Consider the following 22,402-nt stretch of genomic DNA (forward strand, 5'->3'; position numbering starts at 1 on the left):
TGCACCGGCGGCGTTCTTTACAAATCCAAGTTGTTGTGGTTGGTCGTTATAGTCAAACAATGCAAAGCAAGAAGTGTCCTATAATCTATATGGGCTTGATGATCTCAATCTAGATAGCAGCAAGGATGACATAGTTGGTCTCACTATGGAGAATCCGGTATGACCGGCTGCCCCTTGGATGAGTTCCTTTTGAACTGTATTCCAGTAAGGGAGCAGTATGCTGACAGGATGGTGAGAAAGAGACAGATTATTGATGAGTAGCCAATTTTGAGTGTGTTTGCCAATGGCAACCCTTTCCTATTTGATATATCTATTCAGGAAATGTGGGTGCGCAGTCTGTGAGCTTTTATGCATTTTATTAGAAAATATATTCATTAGAAACCTATATAGGATATCTATGAATAACACACATTGAGGTTTTTTTATTTTGAAGTCTTATTGCAAACTGCTGGTGATGTATCACATGATCAGCAAATAACCCAGCCCAGCAGACTTCATTTATCCCATTCCCTTCTCCTGCCTGTTCAATTACTGTATTGATAAAGGCAGCACTGACGCTGGACACGACAACAGAGAGAATCACAGTAGTCAGTTCACTCACCTGACGTTGTTTGCATGTAGCCAGCCAGTGTGCAGATTCTCTTCTCACACAGTCCACTTGGCAGGAAGACAGTAACAATAGCCAACAGGGCACTGGTAGCCAGCAGCACGCAGCCTCCGGAACACAGAACAGCACTCGTCTGAAACATCAACAGATGGGCAAAGGCTTCAGTTCCACTTCTCAGTTCAAACTTTCAATTAGCAAGACAGACCACTTGCTGCTGGGTCTTGATGGTCCCCACACACACGTATACTCACACATCTGGAGACACTACTCTTTCAGCAGGAGTGATGAATGGGCTTCTTCCTATCTAACAGCCCTTGCATTCTTAATTAGATACACAATATTTATTCCTTGTGTGGAAGAGACCGTGGAATGCATTGGGTTGCTCTAGACTCCTTTGTAATTGTAGGAGTTAAGACAGTGAGCAAATTTAGACGCTCTATTTTATAAAATGTGGGCACACGATACATTAAAATGATAGAATAGCTCCACCATCGTTTACTGGTTAAATATATCACATGTAGAGTCCGTTCTCTTCCACGAAGCCAGACAGTTAATTTCCTCTTAGTGCATCAAATTGAACAATTTATATACAAGTTGAATTCATACAAGAAATATGATTAACATAGTGTGGAGTGCTCAGCTAACTATTGATCTCAGATTATATGGCAGCAGTGATGCTAAACCTGATCAGAATTCCACCGTGTTAGAGAAGGTGCGCTAAATTAACCTGTGTCCTCACTCCTGGTCGCTCTCTAATCACTGTCGAGTAGAAATTGCATCTATATGAAGATGCCATGGAAGCATGAGTGCAGGTTTTTGGCTACAGAAATTCTCTAATGTTTGAGGAAGGTCTACAAAGGGAAACAGGGTGAAACCTGGATTACTGTAATGGGTGATCTACATGCTGATGAGTGTAACAAGTCAATGTCCAGCATGATCAGGCAGCTTCCATATTCACTGGACTACTTTCCCTCTTGTTGGAGCCTCAGACGACCAGCTCTGTTGATAACTCTCTTGGTGACAGCAGCAGGACAATCGCATTAATGTTACAGCCCGAGTTCATTCCGCTTTCAGAACAACCTCATTTATATTCCAGCCCTTACTTATTTATTTCACATTCCAACTTTGGTCACTTTCTAGCTCAGAATTGATAAAAATACAATCTATTCTCCTTTGCTTGGTTTACGTTGTTTAACTATTTACATCAAAGCCTATCTCATCACAGAGTGTTGTCATTTGCATTACAAAATAGTCTGATTTATTTACAGGGAGACTCATAGTATGCTGGGCTTAGTCTGCAGCTTTTTAATGTTATTTATTTATCTCATTTATGTTCCTTCACCTTGTATTGATTATAATGTATTCCCGCCCTTATTTATATTACAGCCCTTTAATCTTAACTATATCCTCAATGTTAATCGTAATGATAAAGGGATTCTCTGATATTCTAGTTAGCCTTGTTATTTATTCTGTTCTATCCCTTGAACATGAATGGCCCACCTTGTTTAAATCACAAATCATTTAAATTACAATACTTCATCTCTATCCAACACTCTGCCTCACTTATATTATAATCCTGCCTCATTTAGATTACAGCCAAGTGAGATTGCCATCTCATTTCGATTACAGCCTTGCCACCTTTAAATTGCAGCACATCTGCCTCATCTATATCACAATCCTGGCTCATTGGTATCATAATGCTTTTGTTTCATATATTTTAAAGGCTCATTAGTTTATATTAAAATTCTTATTTATATGATATGATCGCTTCTTTATTTTAGTCCCCAGTTCATTGATGTGGTTTTATTCTTTCAGCCTGTTGGTACAGGGCTGGCACAAGGAATTCCTGTGGGACCCTTGGAACATAGAACATTACAGCACAGCGCAGGTCATTCAGCCCTCAATGTTGCACCAATCTGTGAAACTAATATAAAGACCATCTAACCTACACGATTCCATTATCATCCGCATGTTTATCCAATGACCATTTAAATGTCCTCAATGTTGGCGAGTCCGCTGTTGTTACAGGCAGGGCATTCCATGCCCTCACTACTCTCTGAGTAAAGAATCTACCTCTGACATCGGTCCTCTATCTATCACCCCTCAATTTAAAACTATGTCCCCTCGTGCTACCCATCACCATCCGAGGATCATCTTGGATGTCACTGTTAAGTCACCTCTCAACCTTCTTCTCTCTAGCGAAAACAGCCTCAAGTCCCTCAGCCATTCCTCATAAGACCTTCCCTCAATACCAGGCAACATCCTTGCTAGTGTAGTCTATTGCATCATCACAATTCTTATCAATGGAGCTTCTCCCTTTAAGGGGAGAGGGAGATTTACGAGGTGCACCAATCAAGGATGATTTCACTGATATAGCAGTGGGCAACCACAGATTGGCGCTACCAGAATTCAGCTACCAGACTAGTTGTCCAGCATCAAAGTGATAGATCAATGCAAGCAGAGGAAATATGCTGTGCTTTTCATGCTTTGATACCTGCCCAGTGTGAACCATTTCTGAGCAACCAGTCACACACACTATTGGCAGAGGGCTTGAAACCAAAAGTGTGTTGATGTCAGTCAAACACTTAAAAACTTATTTCTTTACAAAACTGACTTGCCAGCACTAAACTCTCTATAAAGCTGTTGGAAGAAGAAAAGGCACTTGAAGTATTTCATTGTAGAAAACCATTCCATGGCTGACATACCACAATGGCATCACTCCCTTCGATACCCAATTATCCCCAACATCCACAACTTCTTGGGGGAAGTGAGTTCCAGATTTTACCACCCTTTATGCAGAAGGCATACATGAACATAGGTTCAGGAAATGGGTGTTCAGGAGATCTCGACACTATCACCCAATGTATTAGAGCTGAGGACTGTACCAGCAGCTATTAGCAACTATACATTGCTTGTGAATCAAAGATGAGTTAGCATTGAACGTTGAGAGAAAAAAAAGTCTTCCTTGATATTGGTCAGCATGTTACCAAGGGCACCACATTGGTAGATGTGAGTTTTGAGAAGATTTGTAGCTCAGGTTGAGGTTCTGGATGTAGGTTTGCCCAGAGGCTTCATCCGGAGGCTCACTGAAGGTTCATCACCTAATATGGTGACGAAATATCTTAAAATGAATCTTCCAGCTCAGCGAGCAAACCTACATCCAGATTGATAGATGTGTCTCAAAGGAAATTGGGCCTTTCTGGCTGTCATTAACAGTAAGCTCAGCAAGTTTATCTTGTTTTATGCCAACTTCATTGGGCACATGGATTACCAACAACACCCAATAGTAAAGTTGCTAAAGCTAATTAAACACCATTCCATTTGAGCCATCGAGTGAAGGATCGATGCAGATTTGATCGGCAGTCGAGTTAGTTCCTTATCTGGGTTAAAATCAATAGCAGGGGCAAGGCCAGGGCAGACTTTGCCTTGTGCCCCTACAGGCAAAAGGAAAAATCACTCAGGGGGGAATTGAAACTGTGCCAGTCCAAGACCCTCCTTGCTACCCACTTCAGGGTGATCTGTGCTATTTCCTGCTTGTTACCAGACTTGATAGATGTAGAGAACAAGTGAACCCAAACACAGTGTTTGATATATTGATGCTGTGGTTCTTGGATTACACTCATGGTGTGGGTCTCCGTCTCTCATTTTCTCTAGACACCATAAAGTGGCACTAACAGAGGCTGAGGCATATTTTGAGGGCATATTCAACCTGGGAAAGGAAAGCAGTTTGAAAAATATGTAAATAAAAATAATTCAGAATCTTCTTCAGATTACCATCATGCTGTACCCCTAATAAAATCAAGTTGAAATTCAGACAGATTACACAATTCCTTCCTTAATTCATTCTTCTCAGGAAATCACAGCAAGCCACATCTAATCTTTAGTTTTTCTGATCTAATTTCCTACTCTCTTCAACAATGCAGCTTCCAGTTAATTTCCATCTACTAATCATTTTGCATTATCCCTTTGTACCAGCAGCAATTTTTATTAAACAATTGCTAGAATGTACAGAGCAAGCCAATGAGCACCAAGTCCACTGTTCAATCAAGCATTGAAATTGATCTGAATGAGGAACAATAAAAGATTTGGTTCATTTATAGCCACGAGTATATTTCTCATTGAGGAGCTGAAGAGTTATCTACCTGGAGATGTACGTGGCTTTAGTAAATATTAATAAACAAACCACCAAAGTGTGAGGTGTTGGCCGTCATCCTGTTCTAATGTGCGGTGTTTAATCATGACATGTTATACTTTATTCATCTCAAGAGGATTACATTCACTCCACAACTAGGATAACTTCTCCAAATCAATATTAATTTGACAATAAATCCTCATGTCATCAGGTCTGTTTTGTTCATCTGGTTATTGCATGAGACTCCTCTGAGCATTCACTAACTCGAAATAAGTTACATTTATGTAGCGCCTTTCACTAATTCAAGGAATCCTCAGGTGTTTTCCAGCCAATGAAGCTGCACTGTTGGCTCTCAGAATAGCAGACTGTGTGTTACCTACATTGGGTTTAGTACTAGATTCTGTTTGGTTGCTGTTTGAACAACCTATGTATTCTGCATCATATTAAAGAAACAGGCAATAGTTAATGATGGAGATCACTTGCAATGGCAATGTGGGCTGTGAAAATAAATTCAGACACATGGCTTCGGGAGAAATACTTTGGGGGTTGTGTCATATCAGGTAGAAAGGCCCCAGCTTCCAAACTTGGCTTATACCAAGTTAACTGTTTTCAGACAATGGCGGTATAATGGGTCTCAACCCATCTGCTCGGGAAGGAATAAAATTGTTCATTGTTCATGCTCCTGAATGCCAATGAGAAACCATCTGGAGCAATGTGTGTGTGAGTTAAAACCTGACGAGGTCAGTGTATCTTTGATTGACAACCAACAAGGATAGTGTGCCTGTATAAAACACCCAGCAAGGACAGTGCACCTGTACAAACATCTAGCAAGCACAGTGTGCAGTATAAAACACCCAGCAAGGACAGTGTGTTTGTATAAAACACCCAGCAAGGACAGTGCGTCTGTACAAAACACCCAGCAAGGACAGTGTGCTTGTATAAAACACCCAGCAAGGACAGTGCGTCTGTACAAAACACCCAGCAAGCACAGTGTGCTGTATAAAACACCCAGCAAGGACAATGACCTGTATTACACATCGAGCAAGGACAGAGCACCTGTATTACACACCCAGCAAGGACTGTGTGCCACTATAAAACACCCAGCAAGGACAGTGCACCTGTACAGAACACCCAACAAGGACTGTGCACCTATATTACACACCCAGCAAGGACAGTTTGCCAGTATTACACACCCAACAAGGACAGTGTACCTGTATTACACACCCAACAAGGACAGTGCACCTGTATTACACACCCAGCAAGGACTGTGCACCTGTATTACACACCCAGCAAGGACTGTGCACCTATATCACACACACCCAACAAGGACAGTGCACCTGTATTACACACCCAACAAGGACAGTGCACCTATATTACACACCCAGCAAGGACAGTTTGCCTGTATTACACACCCAACAAGGACAGTGTACCTGTATTACACACCCAACAAGGACAGTGCACCTGTAATGAACACCCAGCAAGGACTGTGTACCTATATTACACACCCAACAAGGACAGTGCACCTGTATTACACACCCAGCAAGGACAGTGCACCTATATTACACACCCAACAAGGACAGTGTACCTGTATTACACACCCAACAAGGACAGTGCACCTGTAATGAACACCCAGCAAGGACTGTGCACCTATATTACACACCCAACAAGGACAGTGCACCTGTATTACACACCCAGCAAGGACAGTGCACCTATATTACACACCCAACAAGGACAGTGTACCTGTATTACACACCCAACAAGGACAGTGCACCTGTAATGAACACCCAGCAAGGACTGTGCACCTATATTACACACCCAACAAGGACAGTGCACCTGTATTACACACCCAGCAAGGACAGTGCACCTGTATTACACACACAACAAGAACAGTGCACCTGTAATGAACACCCAGCAAGGACTGTGTGCCTGTATTACACACCCAGCAAGGACAGTACACCTGTATTACACGTCCAGTAAGGACAATGTGCCTGTATAGAACACCCAGCAAGGACGGCGTGCCTGTGTTACCCACCCAGCAAGGACAGTGCACCTGTACAGAACACTTAACAGGGACAGTGCGCTTGTATTACACACCCAGCAGGGACAGTGTAGCTAAAGGGAACACCCAACAAGGACGGTGCACCTGTACAGAACACCAGCAAGGACAGTGAGCCTGTATTACACATCTTCTAGGAGAAAGTGAGGACTGCAGATGCTGGAGATCAGAGCTGAAAATGTGTTGCTGGAAAAGCACAGCAGGTCAGGCAGCATCCAAGGAGTGGGAGAATTGATGTTTCGGGCATGAGCCCTTCTTCAGGAATCTTTCCTGAAGAAGGGCTCATGCCCAAAACATCGATTCGCCCGCTCCTTGCATGCTGCCTGACCTGCTGCGCTTTTCCAGCAACACATTTTCAGCTCTTTATTACACATCTAGCAAGGACATGAGCCTGTATTACACATCTGTGAATGGACAGCGCACCTGTACAGAAAACCCAGCTGGGATAATGTGCCTGCATTACACACCCAGCAAGGACAGTGTGCCTGTACACAATACCCAGCAAGGACAGTACACCTGTACAGAACACCCAGCAAGGACAGTGCACCTGTACACAATACCCAGCAAGGACAGTGTGCCTGTACAGAACACCCAGCAAGGACAGTGCACCTGTACACAACACCCAGCAAGGACAGTACACCTGTACAGAACACCCAGCAAGGACAATGCGCCTGTATTACACACCCAGCAAGGATAGTAAGCCTGTATTACACATCCAGCAAGGACAGTGAGCCTGTGATACACATCTGTGAAAGGACAGTGCACCTGTGCAGAATACCCAGCTAGGATAGTGTGCCTATATTACACACCCAGAAAGGACAGTACACCTGTATTACATATTCAGCAAGAACGGTGCACCTGCACAGAACACCCAGCAAGGACTGTGCACCTGTACAGAACACCCAGCTAGGATAGTGTGCCTATATTACATATCCAGCAAGGGTAGTGCACCTGTCCAGAAGACCCAGCAAGGGCAGTGAGCCAACACTGAAAACCCAGCAAGGACATTGTGCCTGTATTATATACCCAGCAACAACAGTGCACCTGTACAGAAGACCCAGCAAGGACAGTGTGCCTGTACAGAAAACACAGCGAGGACAGTGCGCCTGTACAGAACACCCAACAAGGACAGTGCGCCTGTACAGAAAACACAGCGAGGACAGTGCACCTGTACAGATCACACAGCAACGACTGTATAGCTGTACAGAACACTCAGCAAGGACAGTGTGCCTGTATAGAACATCCAGCAAGGACATTGCGCCTGTGTAGAACACCTGACAAAGACAGGCAACAGCACTGTTTACATGGTCATATATATAAAGGAATTGTTCAGTATGAGGTGGTCCCAAACATCAGTCTTCCTTTGCGTCTCTCTTCCTTCAAGAGAGGATAATGAGGAAAAAGAGGCCCACTGTAAGATTGATAGCTCCTACCATGTTTTACAACTGTTCCACATTTTGGCAGAATCCTAGCATAACCTGAAGTTGACGAGACAGTCAGCCCAAGTCCGGGCCATATCTATGTGCTGGATGGAAGATCATTCCTGGAGGGGCATTCCAATCGATGGGGGATGGGTTAGCAGAGTGCAGGACCATACAAGTGTGCAACTTCCAATCTGTCCTAAGCCAACTGAGCAAGTCCAGCAGCTGAGATACTGCCGGTTCAATAACAAAATAACCATCCTGATTTCTTGCTGTTGACCTCTGTGCGACCAGGGAGAATGCTTATCAAGTTTATTTATTGGAACCTCAGCAAACCTGTTGAGCCAGGAAAAACAACGATTATCTCCAGCTCAGAGCTTCCAGGGAGATGATTTGCCCAGAGGCCTGCTAATGGAGTGCAAGTTGATTCACTGAAGGTGGGACACCTCAAGATGATCGAGAGCTGTGACAAGACGCTGTATAAATGCAGAGCCTGCTTTTCACCCTTTTCATATTAATTTACCACCAATATCATTCTGTTGAAGTTAGTCTTTCAACAGAAGATTACATTTGGGCCTTTGGCATTGCCGATCCAAGTTGTGGAGCTGTTCCCTTTTCCTGCCAAGAAGCTATTCCATCCGAGTACATTTTAATTAAGCAGCTGTCAGGCATACTTCATAAGGAAAGGTGAGTTTTGCCCATAAGCCAACCACTGAAACACATGAAAGAAGCTTAATGACACGTGTATTAGTAGTGCAGTCTCCTCATGCATGTAATGCATTTGCTATTATCAATGTTAGGTGAATACTAATAGCTCCCGGGACTGGGCGGAGGCTGGATGACAGCTGCAAAGGTTTCCTTTTAAAAACGCTGCGTTATGGGATGACTAGTTGAACCTTTCTCCTCATTTTGTCCAACAAAAGCAACACTCAAAGTGAGTTAATTATTTACACAAGGGAGCAACTCTTCCCTTTATTCATTCACAGGATGAAGACATCAATGGCTAGGCCAGCAATCATTGCCCATCCCTAATTGCCCAGAGGGCAGTTAAGAGTTAACCACATGGCTGTGGGTCTGGAGTCACATGTAGGCCAGACCAGGATGGTAGTTTCCTCCCCTAACGGATGTTAGTGAACCAGGTGGGTTCTTCCTGACAATTGTCAAGGGACTCATCGTTATCATTAGATTTTTATTGAATTCACATTCTGTCATCTGCTAATGGCAGAGTCCCCAGAACATTACTTGAATCTCTGGATGAGAAGACCAACGACAATGCAACATGGCCAATGCCTCTCCTTCTCTTGCCTGATGAGATCTTCTTTCTGCCTGAACAAGACGTGGCAAGGACAAAGAATGGTAATTGCTTGAGCTGGTAGCAATGGGCACTGCCTGTGATTGTGCAGGTCAATGGCAGGATGATGCATCCTGAACCAAGATACATTTTACAATTCCGAGACTCTTTATGTATCCCATCCAGCCTCCCAGTTGCTGACCTTTGTCGGATTTTGTTAGTTCTGCCTCACACTAATTTTGCAACTTAACTAGACATGGACAATTAAAAGTCTCATTTCTTTTCTCAGATAAAAGCTATATCAGTCAAAATAGAGGCCCCTCTCTGTTTGTAAAATGATTTGTATTTATATGGCACAACTGCTACTATCTTGTATGGGGCTTTCTACCTTAGAGAGCTATGGATGTTCAGACATTAAGTAATTTCAAGATCAAGATGAATAGACTTTGGACATGCTGGGAATCAAGGGACATGAATATAAGGTGGGATACTGAAGTGGAGGATCAGTTGATAATCAGTCATGATCACTAGTGCTTGGGGGCATAGGTTTAGGGTGAGAGGGGAAGGATATAAGAGAGATCTAAGGGACAACTTTTTCACACAGACAGTGTATTTGTATGGAATGGACTGCCAGAGGAAGTGGTGGAGGCTGGTACAATTGCAACATTTAAAAGGCATCTGGATGGGTATATGAATAGGAAGGTTTGGAGGGATATGGGCAAGTGGGACTAGATTGGGTTGGGATATCTGGTCTGCGTGGACAAATTGGACTGAAGAGTCTGTTTCCGTGCTGTACATCTTTATTATTCTCTGACTCTACAACTTGAAGATTAGTCACAATCTTATTGAAAGGCAAAGTAGGTTTGAGGGCTATTTCTTAGGTTATTTGGGTCTACACCAACTCCACAGCAGCTGCAAGGTGAGAAACCATCAAAACTGTTTTTAAAATGTTGTTAAGGGGTAATTGACACAAATTTCATTTCCTGCTCAGCCAAACAGCATCATGTAAGGTGCCTCAAATCCTCTGTAACAGGTGGCTAGGGCATTGGTTTAATGTCACTTCTGAGGGACAACATCTCTGACAATTGTTTACTCCCTTCACAGAGAGAGAATTACTAACATAATGCATTGGACTAGCTCTCACGACTTCAACACAAAGCCTTTTGGATCAGAATGTTACTAGCTGAGCCAAGCTGGCGTATACAATGTTCCGACATAATATTGTGTATGTTCTGGCACCATAGTGTACTGTTTCGATACTGCCATATTCATCTTTATACACGATTTGGAGCTGCCGGTGTTGGACTGGGGTGTACAAAGTTAAAAATCACACAACACCAGGTTATAGTCCAACAGGTTTAACTGGAAGCACACTAGCTTTGTGCTTCCATTTAAACCTGTTGGACTATAACCTGGTGTTCTGTGATTTTCATCTTTATACAGGTATTCTGCTTCCTTCAGCCTATGCCTGAAGGCAGTGGCAACTTCTGTACAATGTAGCATTTTTTTTTGTAGCATTATGTGAAAAGGAAATTCCAACCAATACGCACTAGTCTACACATGGGACTTCTGATCCCTAATGGTCTAGTATGGGCTAGTGTCTAATGTTTTTGTGATTTACTGAGAAGCAGTGATTCCTCCAAGTCAAAGAGGAAAGGATTTCTGATTCATATCAAAATAAGTGGCTACTCATGGTTGAGATTTCAGTCAAACTCCACACACCTCAGGGTCTCTGTTCATTGTCTGCCATGCTGCATGCAGTCTATGAGGTCATGTAGCTATCTACACTGTGATCTACTCTGTGTTCCCCTTGGGAGTAGCCATCTTGGACAATAATCATGCAATTGGAAAATATGCCTTGTTGATGGTGCAGTGGGTGATTCATCAACGTCTTGGTCAGGTTACACCAGGAATGTTATGAGCTGTTCTGTCTATTATATGTACTCCCACTGTTACCTTCCAGATATATGTTCCACAGAGTGTGCATGGCCTTGTGTGGATGAGGATAGCCACCTCTGGTCTAATTAGAAGAGTCTGTTGTTTTAAATATGATATGGTTTATAGCATCTCTGTAGCAACTTACATATTACAAGCATTTGGTGAATATTATTACTGAGACCTTTTGGACACCCAGGTCCGAGGTGAGACTCCTTGAAGAGCCCTAATTGTATTTCTCATCATCCTAAGGACATCATTGCAGTGGGTGGAGCTTTTGGCACTCAATCATATTAAGCCTTTCAGACCCATAAAGAAAAGTGGTTACCTGGGAAGAATATATTAGTCTTGGAGGGAACAAGGCATAGATTTACAAGAATAACAGCTTGACTCCAAGGGTCACGCTGTGAGGAGATGTTAAATAGACTAGGGTTATACTCCCTCGAATTTTGAAGCTTAAGGACCAATTTGATTGAATTTTAAGATATGGTTAGGTGATGGCGTAATTTTGTCACTGCACAAATAATCCCAAGTAGTGTTCACAGTAGATGGTAGAATTTGATTTCACTAAAAATCTGGAATGAAATGTCGAATGATGACCATGAAACATTGCTGATTGTGAAAATCCATGTGGCTCACTAATGTCCTTTAGAGAAGGATATCTGGCATCCTTACTTGGTCTGGCCTACATGTGATTCCAGACTCATAGTAATGTATTTGAATCTTAACTGCCCCCTGAAATGGCTGAGTAAGACTCTCAGTTCAAGGACAGTCAGGAGGATAACCAATGCTGGCCTAGCATCCCACATCCCATGAATAAAACAAAAGGAACAGGTTGTGAGAAATGTTTCTGCTCAGTTGGGAGTGCAGGACTAGAGGATATAATCTAAAAATTAGAGCCAAACCAGATGTAGGTTTGTTCACTGAGCTGGAAGGTTCGTTTTCAAATAGTTCGTCACCATACTAGGTAACATCATTAGTGAGCCTCCAGTGAAGCACTGGTGATATGGCCTGCTTTTTATTTATGCGTTTATGGTTCCTTGGGTTGGTGATGTTGTTTCCTGTGGTGATGTCATTTCCTGTTCTTTTTCTCAGGGGGTGGTAAATGGGATTCAAGTCAATGTGTTTGTTGATAGAGTTCTGGTTGGAGTGCCATGCTTCAAGGAATTCTCACACGAGTCTCTGTTTGGCTTATCCTAGGATGGATGTGTTGTCCCAGTCGAAGTGGTGTCCTTCCTCCTCTGTATGTAAGGATACTAGCGAGAGTGGGTTATGTCTTTTTGTAGCTAGTTGATGTTCTTGTATCGTGGTAGCTAGTTTTCTGCCTGTTTGTCCAATGTAGTGTTTGTTACAGTTCTTGCAAGGTATTTTGTAAATGACATTAGTTTTGCTTGTTGTCAGTATAGGGTCTTCCAAGTTCATTAACTGCTGTTTTATGTGTTGGTGGGTTTGTGGGCTACCATGATGCCAAGGGGTCTGAGTAGTCTGGCAGTCATTTCCGAGATATCTTTGATGTAGGGGAGGGTGGCTAGGGTTTCTGGATGTGTTTTATCTGCTTGTTTGGGTTTGTTGCTGAGAAATCAGCAGACTGTGTTCAGAGCCAAAATTTTTTTATGAAATAAATTAGAAAAACACTTCTTCAAACAAAGGCTGGTAGAAGATTGGAACTCATCCATAAATGTCAATAGAAACTTTATCAATTGCTAATTTCAATCTGAAATTGATAGATGTTTGATGTCCAAAGGTATCAAAGGATGTGGAGCAAAGGTATGGAGGTCAGGTGCAGATCAGACATGATCTCATTGACTGTGGAGGGACAGGCTGAAGGGGCTAAGTGGCCTTCTGCTGTTCTTATGGGTGAAAGTGACACTGGTTCAAAGGCAAGGACAATTTCTCCACCCATTTACTTGTTACTTTGAGCAGAATAAAGGTTTGATCTCTGCACAGACTGTGGTATTAAATGGACACCTGCTTCATCATCTTACCTCATGCATGTGGAGTGGTTACCCTCAAACTGTAAGAAACCAATTCTCTCTCTCTCTAATGGAGAGAGATGCCTATGGTCCTTTATGGACCATAGCTCCTTCTATTACATTCTGTGTTATCTTAGGCTTGCTGCAGACATTTGTAGCACAAATGTGGACCCAACACATTTCCTCAACTTAATGTATTGCTTTCTCAAAAGTGATCTATGCCTGTGATTGGCTTTTTTAATGGGTGATGGAAGCTTCAAGCGGCCTTACACAGATTAATCTCTTATTCAATATCAAGTCTGCCATGTGTATGTGGCAAAACATTGCCTAAGTATAAAATTGGCCTATTTATCAATGTAGAATTCAAGAGTAATTAGTAGGATATTGATCAGGACTAAATGATAAAATCCCTGCAGGCTCAGTATGAGCCAGTTGGCTGTTTTGTCTTCTAGTCAAAGTTAAAGACCAAGTACAAAGTTAGGCTGCGCTAAGCAAACCAGGGCAATGCACTGAACCTCTCTTCCATTTCTTTGTTACTTCTAGACTGGACTGCACCAATGCACTCCTGGCTGGCTTCTAACCTACACTCTCCTCACAGCTGAGCTCCTCCAAAACATTGCGAGCTACCATCCAGGGCAATCAGGCCAGGTGGCTGATAGCCCATCCACCACCTTAAACATTCACTCTCTCCACCACAGGAGGACTGCAGTAACCTGTTGCAACCTCGTTGTTCATACCAAATGAGGCATTTTATATGCTAACAGAGTTTATGCCAACTGAGGTATTTCAGATGCCAACTGAGTTAATACAAACTGAGGCATTTTAGATGCCAAAGGGGATTGACAAAGTAAACGTAGAGCAGATGTCTCAGTTGCTTGTCTCAAAGGGTTGTGGAACTTACTTCCCCAGAGCGTGGTGGATGCAGGGAAACTAAATAAATTTAAGGAGGCGATGTACAGTCTGTTTAATTCATAAGGGGTTAAAGGGTTACAAAGAGTGGACAAGGAAGTGAAGTTGAGGCAGGAGTCAATGTGGAACATTTGAGCCATGGGTGCCACCAAGACCAGGCACCATGGGGTTGATTCGGCAGATGGCATTGACCACACAGAGTCAAACAGTGTGGTGCTGGAAAAGCACAGCCAGTCAGGCAGCTGCTGATGAGCAGGAGAGTCAATGTGTCGAGCATTAGCTCTTTCCCCACATTCCTGATGAAGGGCTTATGCCCGAAACGTCGATTCTCCTGCTCCTCGGATGCTGCCCGACCTGTTGTGCTTTTCCAGCACAATGACTCTGTTCTCCAGCATCTGCAGTTTTCACTTTCTCCTAAATAAACACACAGTGTCAATTGTTAGGGCATCCTCTAGCCTGCTCCTCTGCCATCTTTAATTCTGGTCTTACCAGCAGGCTGAGCCCTCTCCTCCACCATCTGCCTGAAACCATCCATGTGGAGGCATGGATTGGTGAGCAGAGGCTCCCTGTTGGCAGCCACTACTCTTGATGGAGGAGACATTTGCTGATCCTTAAATATCCCAACTCTTCCCGGATTAGTATCAACTGCTCTTAATCTCAACTAGAGCCTAACTCAACTGACACAGCATTAGCCCCCAGTGGTGCCTGCACTCCATGAATGAATACAAAAATGTACTAGAGGAGTGTAGGCTCAGTTGTAATGTTTAAACCATCACGCTAGCACACCATGAAGCCTAGAAGCTACAAAGCATGGTACTCGAGGCTTTTGTGTTAAGGTTAGCAACTCTGGTGAGGTTTATGTTTGTTCATTTCTTCACATGGCCTCCATCATAAACCATCCTGCCCCAACATTACCACAATTGGTCTGTTTTTATTCATTAAGTAAAAAGTGAGGTCTGCAGATGCTGGAGATCAGAGCTGAAAATGTGTTGCTGGTTAAAGCACAGCAGGTTAGGCAGCATCCAAGGAACAGGAAATTCGACGTTTCGGGCCAGAGCCCTTCATCAGGAATGAGGAGAGTTTTTATTCATTCGCAGGATGTGAGTGTTGCTGGCTGGGCCATCAGTTTTTGCCCATTCCCAGTCACCCTTGAGAAAGTGGTGGGGAGCTTCCTTCTTGAACTGCTGCAGTCCATCTGCTGTGGGTAGACCCATAATTCCCTGAGGGAGGGAGTCCCAGGACTTTGACCCAGCAACCCTGAAAGAATGGCGATAAATGTCCGAGTCAGGATGATGAGTGGCTTGGAGGGGAACTTGCACATCGTGTTGTTCCTATGTATCTGCTGCCTTGCTTTCAAGATGGAAGTGGTCATGGGCTTGGAAGGTGCTATTTAAGAGTCTTTGGTGAATTTCTGCAGTGCATCTTGCAGCTAATACACACTGCGGCAGAGTGTCAATGGTAGAGGGAATGGATGCTTATGGATGTGGTGCCAAACAAACAGGCTGCTTTGTCCTGGATAGTGTTGAGCTTATTTAGTAAAGCTGCCTCCATCCAGCAAGTGGGGAGTATACAATCACACTCCTGATTTGTGTCTTGTAGATGGTGGAGAGGCTTTGGAGAGTCAGGAGGTGAGTTACTTGCTGCAGTATTCCTAGCCTCTGACCTGCTTTTATAGCTATTGTGTTTGTGTGGTGAGCCCATTTGAATTTCTGATGGTAACTTGTAGGCTGTTGATAGTGGGGGTTTCAGTGATGGTAACACCAGGGGCAGTGGTTAGATTGTCTCTTATTGGAGATGGCCATTGCCTTGCATTAGTGTGGTGTGAATGTTACTTGCCAATTGTCAGCCCAAGCCTGGATATTGTCCAGATCTTGTTGCATTTGAACATGAACTGCTTCAGTATCTGAGCATTCTGCTCGTATTCAATATTGTCCTAGCAAATATACTGGAAAGTCCACCGAACTATTACCTAATTGGATGAGTCTTGACTGTTAATAATACACAACCATTTTCCCTCTATTTCCAATACCTTTAAGACTAAAACATCAAAATTTTCAAAGAAATAATAAAAGTCCATTTTTTTTTAGTGCCCATGATGAGTTTACCCATGGGTTTTTTTTCACAGGAGGTTAACTTCCAATTCTAGGACAATTCTCAAGGATTGACAACAGTGGATCAGTGGTTAGAACTACTGCCACACAGCACCAGAGACCTGGGTTCAATTCCAGCCTCACACGACTCAAGAAGTTTGCACATTCTCCCTCTGCCTGCGTGGGTTTCTTCCAGGTGCTCCACTTTCCTCCCACAATCCAAAGATGTGCAGTTTAGGTGATTTGGCCATGCTAAATTGCCCATAATGTTCAGGGATGTGTGGGCTAGATGCATTAGTCAGGGGCAAGTATAGGGAATGGGAATAGATTTGTTTGGGTTATTCTTCGGCGAGTCGGTGTGAACTTGTTAGGCCGAAGGGCCTGTTTCCACATTGTAGGGATTCTAATGCTCACCACAGCAGCATAGAAAACATCTAAAGTGTTATAAAAAGTGAACACCAACAATTGCTGTAGTTTCGGCCTTAATGCCACATTGCCTCTGAAATCTGTTCTAATCAACGGTGTGACTTAACATACAGTCATTGTAAAAGAAGGTGCCTTGCTCAAACAACATTGCTCCTAATGAAGCTGTCAAAGTAGTTGTGAAGGAATGAGTTACCTCAGTACACCGTCAGTTACAGGGAAGGTAATGGACATCTGGTAGTGAGATAACAGGCAGTAATTCAATCAAGTAGGAGGAAGAAAAAACTGGTGGTGTTGGTAATCTGAAATAAAATCAGACAATCCTACAAACTCACAAAATCTAAAGAAGGAACAAGAGATTATAGCTCACTGGACTCGAAATGTCTACACTGCTTTCTCTGCAAAGATGCTGCCAGACCTGCTGAGTTTCTCCAACAGGTTCTACTTTTGTTTGTTTCAGTTGAGGTGCGTACTTGACACTGAGCTGAAAGGTTCTCTCCTCCTTTAAGATGTTCCTTCAAACCTACAGCTTTGACCAAACATTTGGCCACCTGACCTCATGTCTCCCTCTTTGTTGCAGTGTTTGCTTTTGGCTGATTATATTGCTACCAAATGCCTAGCTAGGATTTACTGTACCAAAGGAACTATATAAATGCACAGAGAACGCTGGAGAAACTCAGTGGGTCTGCCAGTAGAGAGAAACAGAGTTGATGTTTCTAATTTGATCAAATTTGATTTGATATAGTTTCTTAACTATACAATTGCAAGTTGTTGCCGTGACTCCTCTCTGGATATAAGCCCATGGTCTAGTTCATTGTAGTGCTGACAGGCAGCTACATTGCTTGAGGTGCTTTTGTTTTTGGACGACATGTTAAATTGAGGCCTTTCAAATCGATGTAAGAGATTTGAAAAAGGACAGCTAGTGTCAGTGTCTTGGCCAACAACCTTCTTACAGCCAAAACTGCCAATAAACAGATGGTCTAACAGTTAGAGAGGCGTGGGGTTTGCAAGCAAATATAGGGCAGTGGTTCCTAGCGCTGATAGCCTTCGATGTAGGGATGTCCCCAGCCCTGAGGTGAGAAGCAGCCTCCAGGGTAGCAGCTACTGGGACGTTGCTTGGTCACACACATCGCCTCCTCTACCTCCTACTCCAATTCCAGGGTAGCTGCCACTGGTATGTTGCATAGTGGCAGACCTCTCCCCCATCCCTCCCCCCACCTCCCCACTCCACAGCTCTGAGCGACCACTTTGGGGACTCAGTGCACATTGGGGTGTGAAAGTCGGCCAAGGGCCTTTCCAACCAGAATGTAACCCTGGTAGAGACAGGAAGGTGACTGTGTTTGGGTACACCATCATCCCACTCAATTAAATGCCATTCCGACCTTGGGCTTGCCATCCCCTGGAGCTGAAGATGGCCTCATTGTCACCAGGCTGATGTTTTCCAGCAGGCTCAATGTGGGTTGAGCTGAGTGAGTAATCGTCACGATGTTCTACTGCACAGAGTAGAAGGGTCCTTACTGTTGCACCATTCCTGAGAATGCCAGAATGTTTATAATGCAGAAGGAGGCCACTCAGCCCATTGTGTCAGTCCTGGCTCTTTCAAGAGCAATGCAGCTAGTTCCACTTCCCCTGACTTTCCTGGTAGTCTTTTAAGTATTTTCCCCAGATATTTAAATAACAAACTCTTGAAAGTCACAGCATCTGCTACACTTTCTGACAGTATATTCCAGATGTCAACTACCCCTTGCACTCTCCTCCTGGACTTGCTGGTGCCCATTACACTGAGGTTCCACAGATACCATTACAGACTACCTGTGTCAAGCCACCATTCTCCACTTGTGATTGTGAAAGGATGGGCACCAGAGCTAGAGACAGCATCAAAACCGAATCATCCGGCACTGATCAATCCCCAAAACGCCCCTCAACTCCCAAACCTTCAAAGGAGGAACGATAATGTAGCCAATGTCAAGGAGGCACCGGCTGATTTATCCTCCCCCCCTAGTTTCAAGCAACCATGTGTAGTACTCAACAGGGGACTTGGTACCTTCCTGTCCTCTGGTCCTGCTGTATTTGTGAAATAGATTTTGTTAACAGAGTAAGGATCGAGTTAAGGCAGAAGCATGTGAGAAGCAGCCTTGCTGGAGTACTAACAGGGACGGAACTCCCACAGGACTGCCTGCTCCATGGGGAAATCAATGTTCAGCAAGTCTCTGATCAAGTCTGGTCTTGCTGGCTTAATCAGTTCTCTGTTGTCCAGATCTGCATTACACAGAAGAATCCTGTTTTCATACCCCTAGGTAACCACACGTTGATGTGAATGATTAGCTTTGCAAATGCTAGAGAAACTTTAAATGCTCCTTGCATTCATTACCACCAGTAAATTCAACTGTAGCCTCCTCTTAGTGTTCGCTAAATTGAGTCTCAAGTCAAAGTTGCCCCTCACACTCTTATAAGATTTCCATGTCGAGTACCATGTCAGTATAAAGAAGGAAACACATTTATATAGCACCATTTTTGACCCTAGGATGGGCCGAAGCGCAACATAACTAATTACGTACTTTGGAAGCTTTCACTCTTGTAATGTAGAAAACACAGCAATTGCTTTGCCAGAAGCTTTGTGATAATGACTAAATAATTTGCCTTGGTAAACTTATGGCCTGTTTCGTATAATTGCCTAGTTCATCTTAAATAGAATGGATCATTTTTTTACTGACCTTAGAAGATGTTAAGGTCCTTCTGGCTGGATGAAGCCTGATTGGCTTAGTTTCTCATTGTCATTGTATAATTATTCCAGAAAGTCTATAAATTGGGTCATCGATTTTAAATTGTCTTACAATCCTAAACTAATATTCTAGCATGCGGAGAGGATTCTTTTACCCATTCAAAGATTTTTTTTCTCTCAAGAACTCTACAAAATGTGCAACAAAAATAGAAATTGCTGCAGAAACTCAACAGAAGTCTGGCAGCATCAGTGGAGAGGAAGTGGAGTTAACGTTTTCAGCCTTCTTCATAAACTTTCCAAATGCAAATCTAACCATGAAGAAGTTAGGATAAAGCCCTCAAAACCTTTTTAGCCACAGATGCAAGTTGCCAATTGAATATGTTGACAAGAGACAGTACAAATGGGTTGAATGGATAGGTATGTACAGTCTTAAGAGAATATAATGAAGGATATAACGGGATGTAGAAAGAAAATTGATCTTCTTGGATGGTCTAATGGTTTGTTTCTGTTTGCAGAAATTCTTGTATGTAACTCCATCAATTTTCAACTTCCAAGTCAAAAATATTTAGCTTGTTTATACCTTGCAAGTTTACTGGTTCCATATCTAAATCCATTTTGTTTCTATTCCATCAGCTAAATTAATTAAAATGTCAAAAGCTACGCACAAAATTAAGTTAGCACGTAACTGTACTTGGAGCTATGTGGCAATGAACAGGAAAGAAATCAGACCTGCCCACTGAACATTCCTTAAAAAATTCTCGCCAATCCATAACCTATTATGGCTCATCCCTGCGTGAAGGGTGGCACTATTTACTCGCTAGATTGGTGTAAAATATCCCAGCTAAACGAGTAATTGTTTACAATGCGATTCTGCCTGAAGGCAGATCACAGACTTGATGCAGTACGAGAGGCTGAAATGGATACAATGTAATTCGAGGTAAGAAAACACCCACTGACATTTCTAATTGCTGAGCTCACTACAGCTGTCACCTGGTAATAAAGTCTAATGTTTTACTTTAAAAGCTCATTATGAAGCTAGATGCATGTCCTCTGCCAACAAGGGCTGGAAAATGCCAGCTCTCATGTAACCAATTCTGCCAACCATTTACTCTGACTTTGTGTACATCCAAATGACCTCCGCTCTTCGCTCTGCCATGGGTCAAAGAATTATTTTTACACAACCTGCATTGACACACCTCTCTGGTAAGTGAGACTTGAACATGGACCTTTCAGTCCAGAGACAGGAGGAATACCACAGTGCCTCCATACTCTTTTTGCATAATCAACCTGTTTGGTTGATTAAGGGGCTATGGACATCACTGGCTGAGTCAGGATTTATTGCCCATCTCTATTTGCTCTTGAGGAGGTGGTGGTGAGCTGCTTCAGTCCATGTTGCGTTTGGACACAGACTGTACTGTAAAGGAGAGAGTTATATAATTTTGACCCATTTTCAGGCATGTTCTGACACACTTCCAGGGCAGGTGGGACAAGAACGCAGACATTCTGAGCTAGAAACAGGATTAGAGAATCTAATCTCCGGGACACCCGCACCAATCAACCACACCGCCCGGTGGCCCAACATTTCAACTCCCCCTCCCACTCTGCCGAGGACATGGAGGTCCTGGGCCTCCTTCACGGCCGCTCCCTCACCACCTGCCACCTGGAGGAAGAATGCCTCATCTTCTGCCTCGGAACACTTCAACCCCAGGGTTTCAATGTGGACTTCAACAGTTTCCTCATTTCCCCTTCCCCCACCTCACCCCAGTTCCAAATTTCCAGCTCAGCACTGTCCCCATGACTTGTCCTACCTGCCTATCTTCTTTTCCACCTATCCACTCCACCCTCCCCCCCGACCTATCATCTTCATCCCCTCCCCCACTCACCTATTGTAATCTATGCTACTTTCTCCCCACCCCCACCCTCCTCTCACTAATCTCCCCACACTTCAGGCTCTCTGCCTGTATTCTTGATGAAGGGCTTTTGCCCGAAACGTCGATTTTACTGCTCCTCGGATGCTGCCTGAACTGCTGCGCTCTTCCAGCACCACTGATCCAGAATCTGGTTTCCAGCATCTGCAGTCATTGTTTTTACCTTAGAGAATCTAACTGTTAACTCTTGACATTCAATGCCTTACAGAACCAGTGAATTCCCTCCATCAACAACCTGGGTTAATGGCGTTTACCATTGACCAGAAACCAAACAGGATTATCCATGTAAATACAGTGGCTACAAGAGCAGGTCAGAGGCTCAGAATCCTGCTGCGAGTAATTCACATCCGGACTCTCCAAAGCCTGCCCACCAACTACAAGACACAAGTCAAGAGTATGATGGGATACTCCCCACTTGTCTGGATGAGTGTGGCTCAAACAACAGTCAAGAAGCTTGACACCATCCAGGACAAAGCAGCCCGCTTGACTAGCAACATATCCAAAAACATCCACTTCCTCCACTACCGACACTCAGTACCTGCGTTGTGTACTATCTACAAGTTACACTGCAGAAATTCACCAAGACTCCTGAAACAGTATCTTCCCACCCAAAGCCACTACCATCTAGAAGGACGAGGGCAGCCGGTACATAGGAACATCACCACCTGCAAGTTCCCCTTCAAGCCACTCGCCATCCTGACTTGGAAATATATCGCTGTTCCTTCACTGTCGTTGGGTCAGGACCCTGGAATTCTCTCCCTAACAGCATTGTGGGTCAACCTATAGCACATGGATTGCAGCAGTTCAAGGAGGTAGCTCACTCCCATCTTCTTAAGACCATGTGTGGACAGGCAATAAATGCTGGCGCAGCCAGCAATGCCCACATCTCATGAATGAATTTAAACTACTGCACAA

General features: G+C 43.6%; 1 protein-coding gene across 1 annotated transcript in view; it reads right to left on the reverse strand.

Moving 5' to 3' along the window:
• The window catches only part of LOC132830490 (LHFPL tetraspan subfamily member 7 protein), a 281,749-nt gene that overhangs the window by 130,040 nt on the left and 129,307 nt on the right, over positions 1 to 22,402 (reverse strand). Inside the window, exon 2 of the mRNA XM_060848246.1 lies at positions 602 to 740. Coding sequence (XP_060704229.1) covers positions 602 to 740 — 139 coding nt within the window. The remainder of the gene's footprint in view (positions 1 to 601; positions 741 to 22,402) is intronic.

This window comes from Hemiscyllium ocellatum, chromosome 31 (genome assembly GCF_020745735.1).
Source record: "Hemiscyllium ocellatum isolate sHemOce1 chromosome 31, sHemOce1.pat.X.cur, whole genome shotgun sequence".
NCBI classification, from domain to species: domain Eukaryota; kingdom Metazoa; phylum Chordata; class Chondrichthyes; order Orectolobiformes; family Hemiscylliidae; genus Hemiscyllium; species Hemiscyllium ocellatum.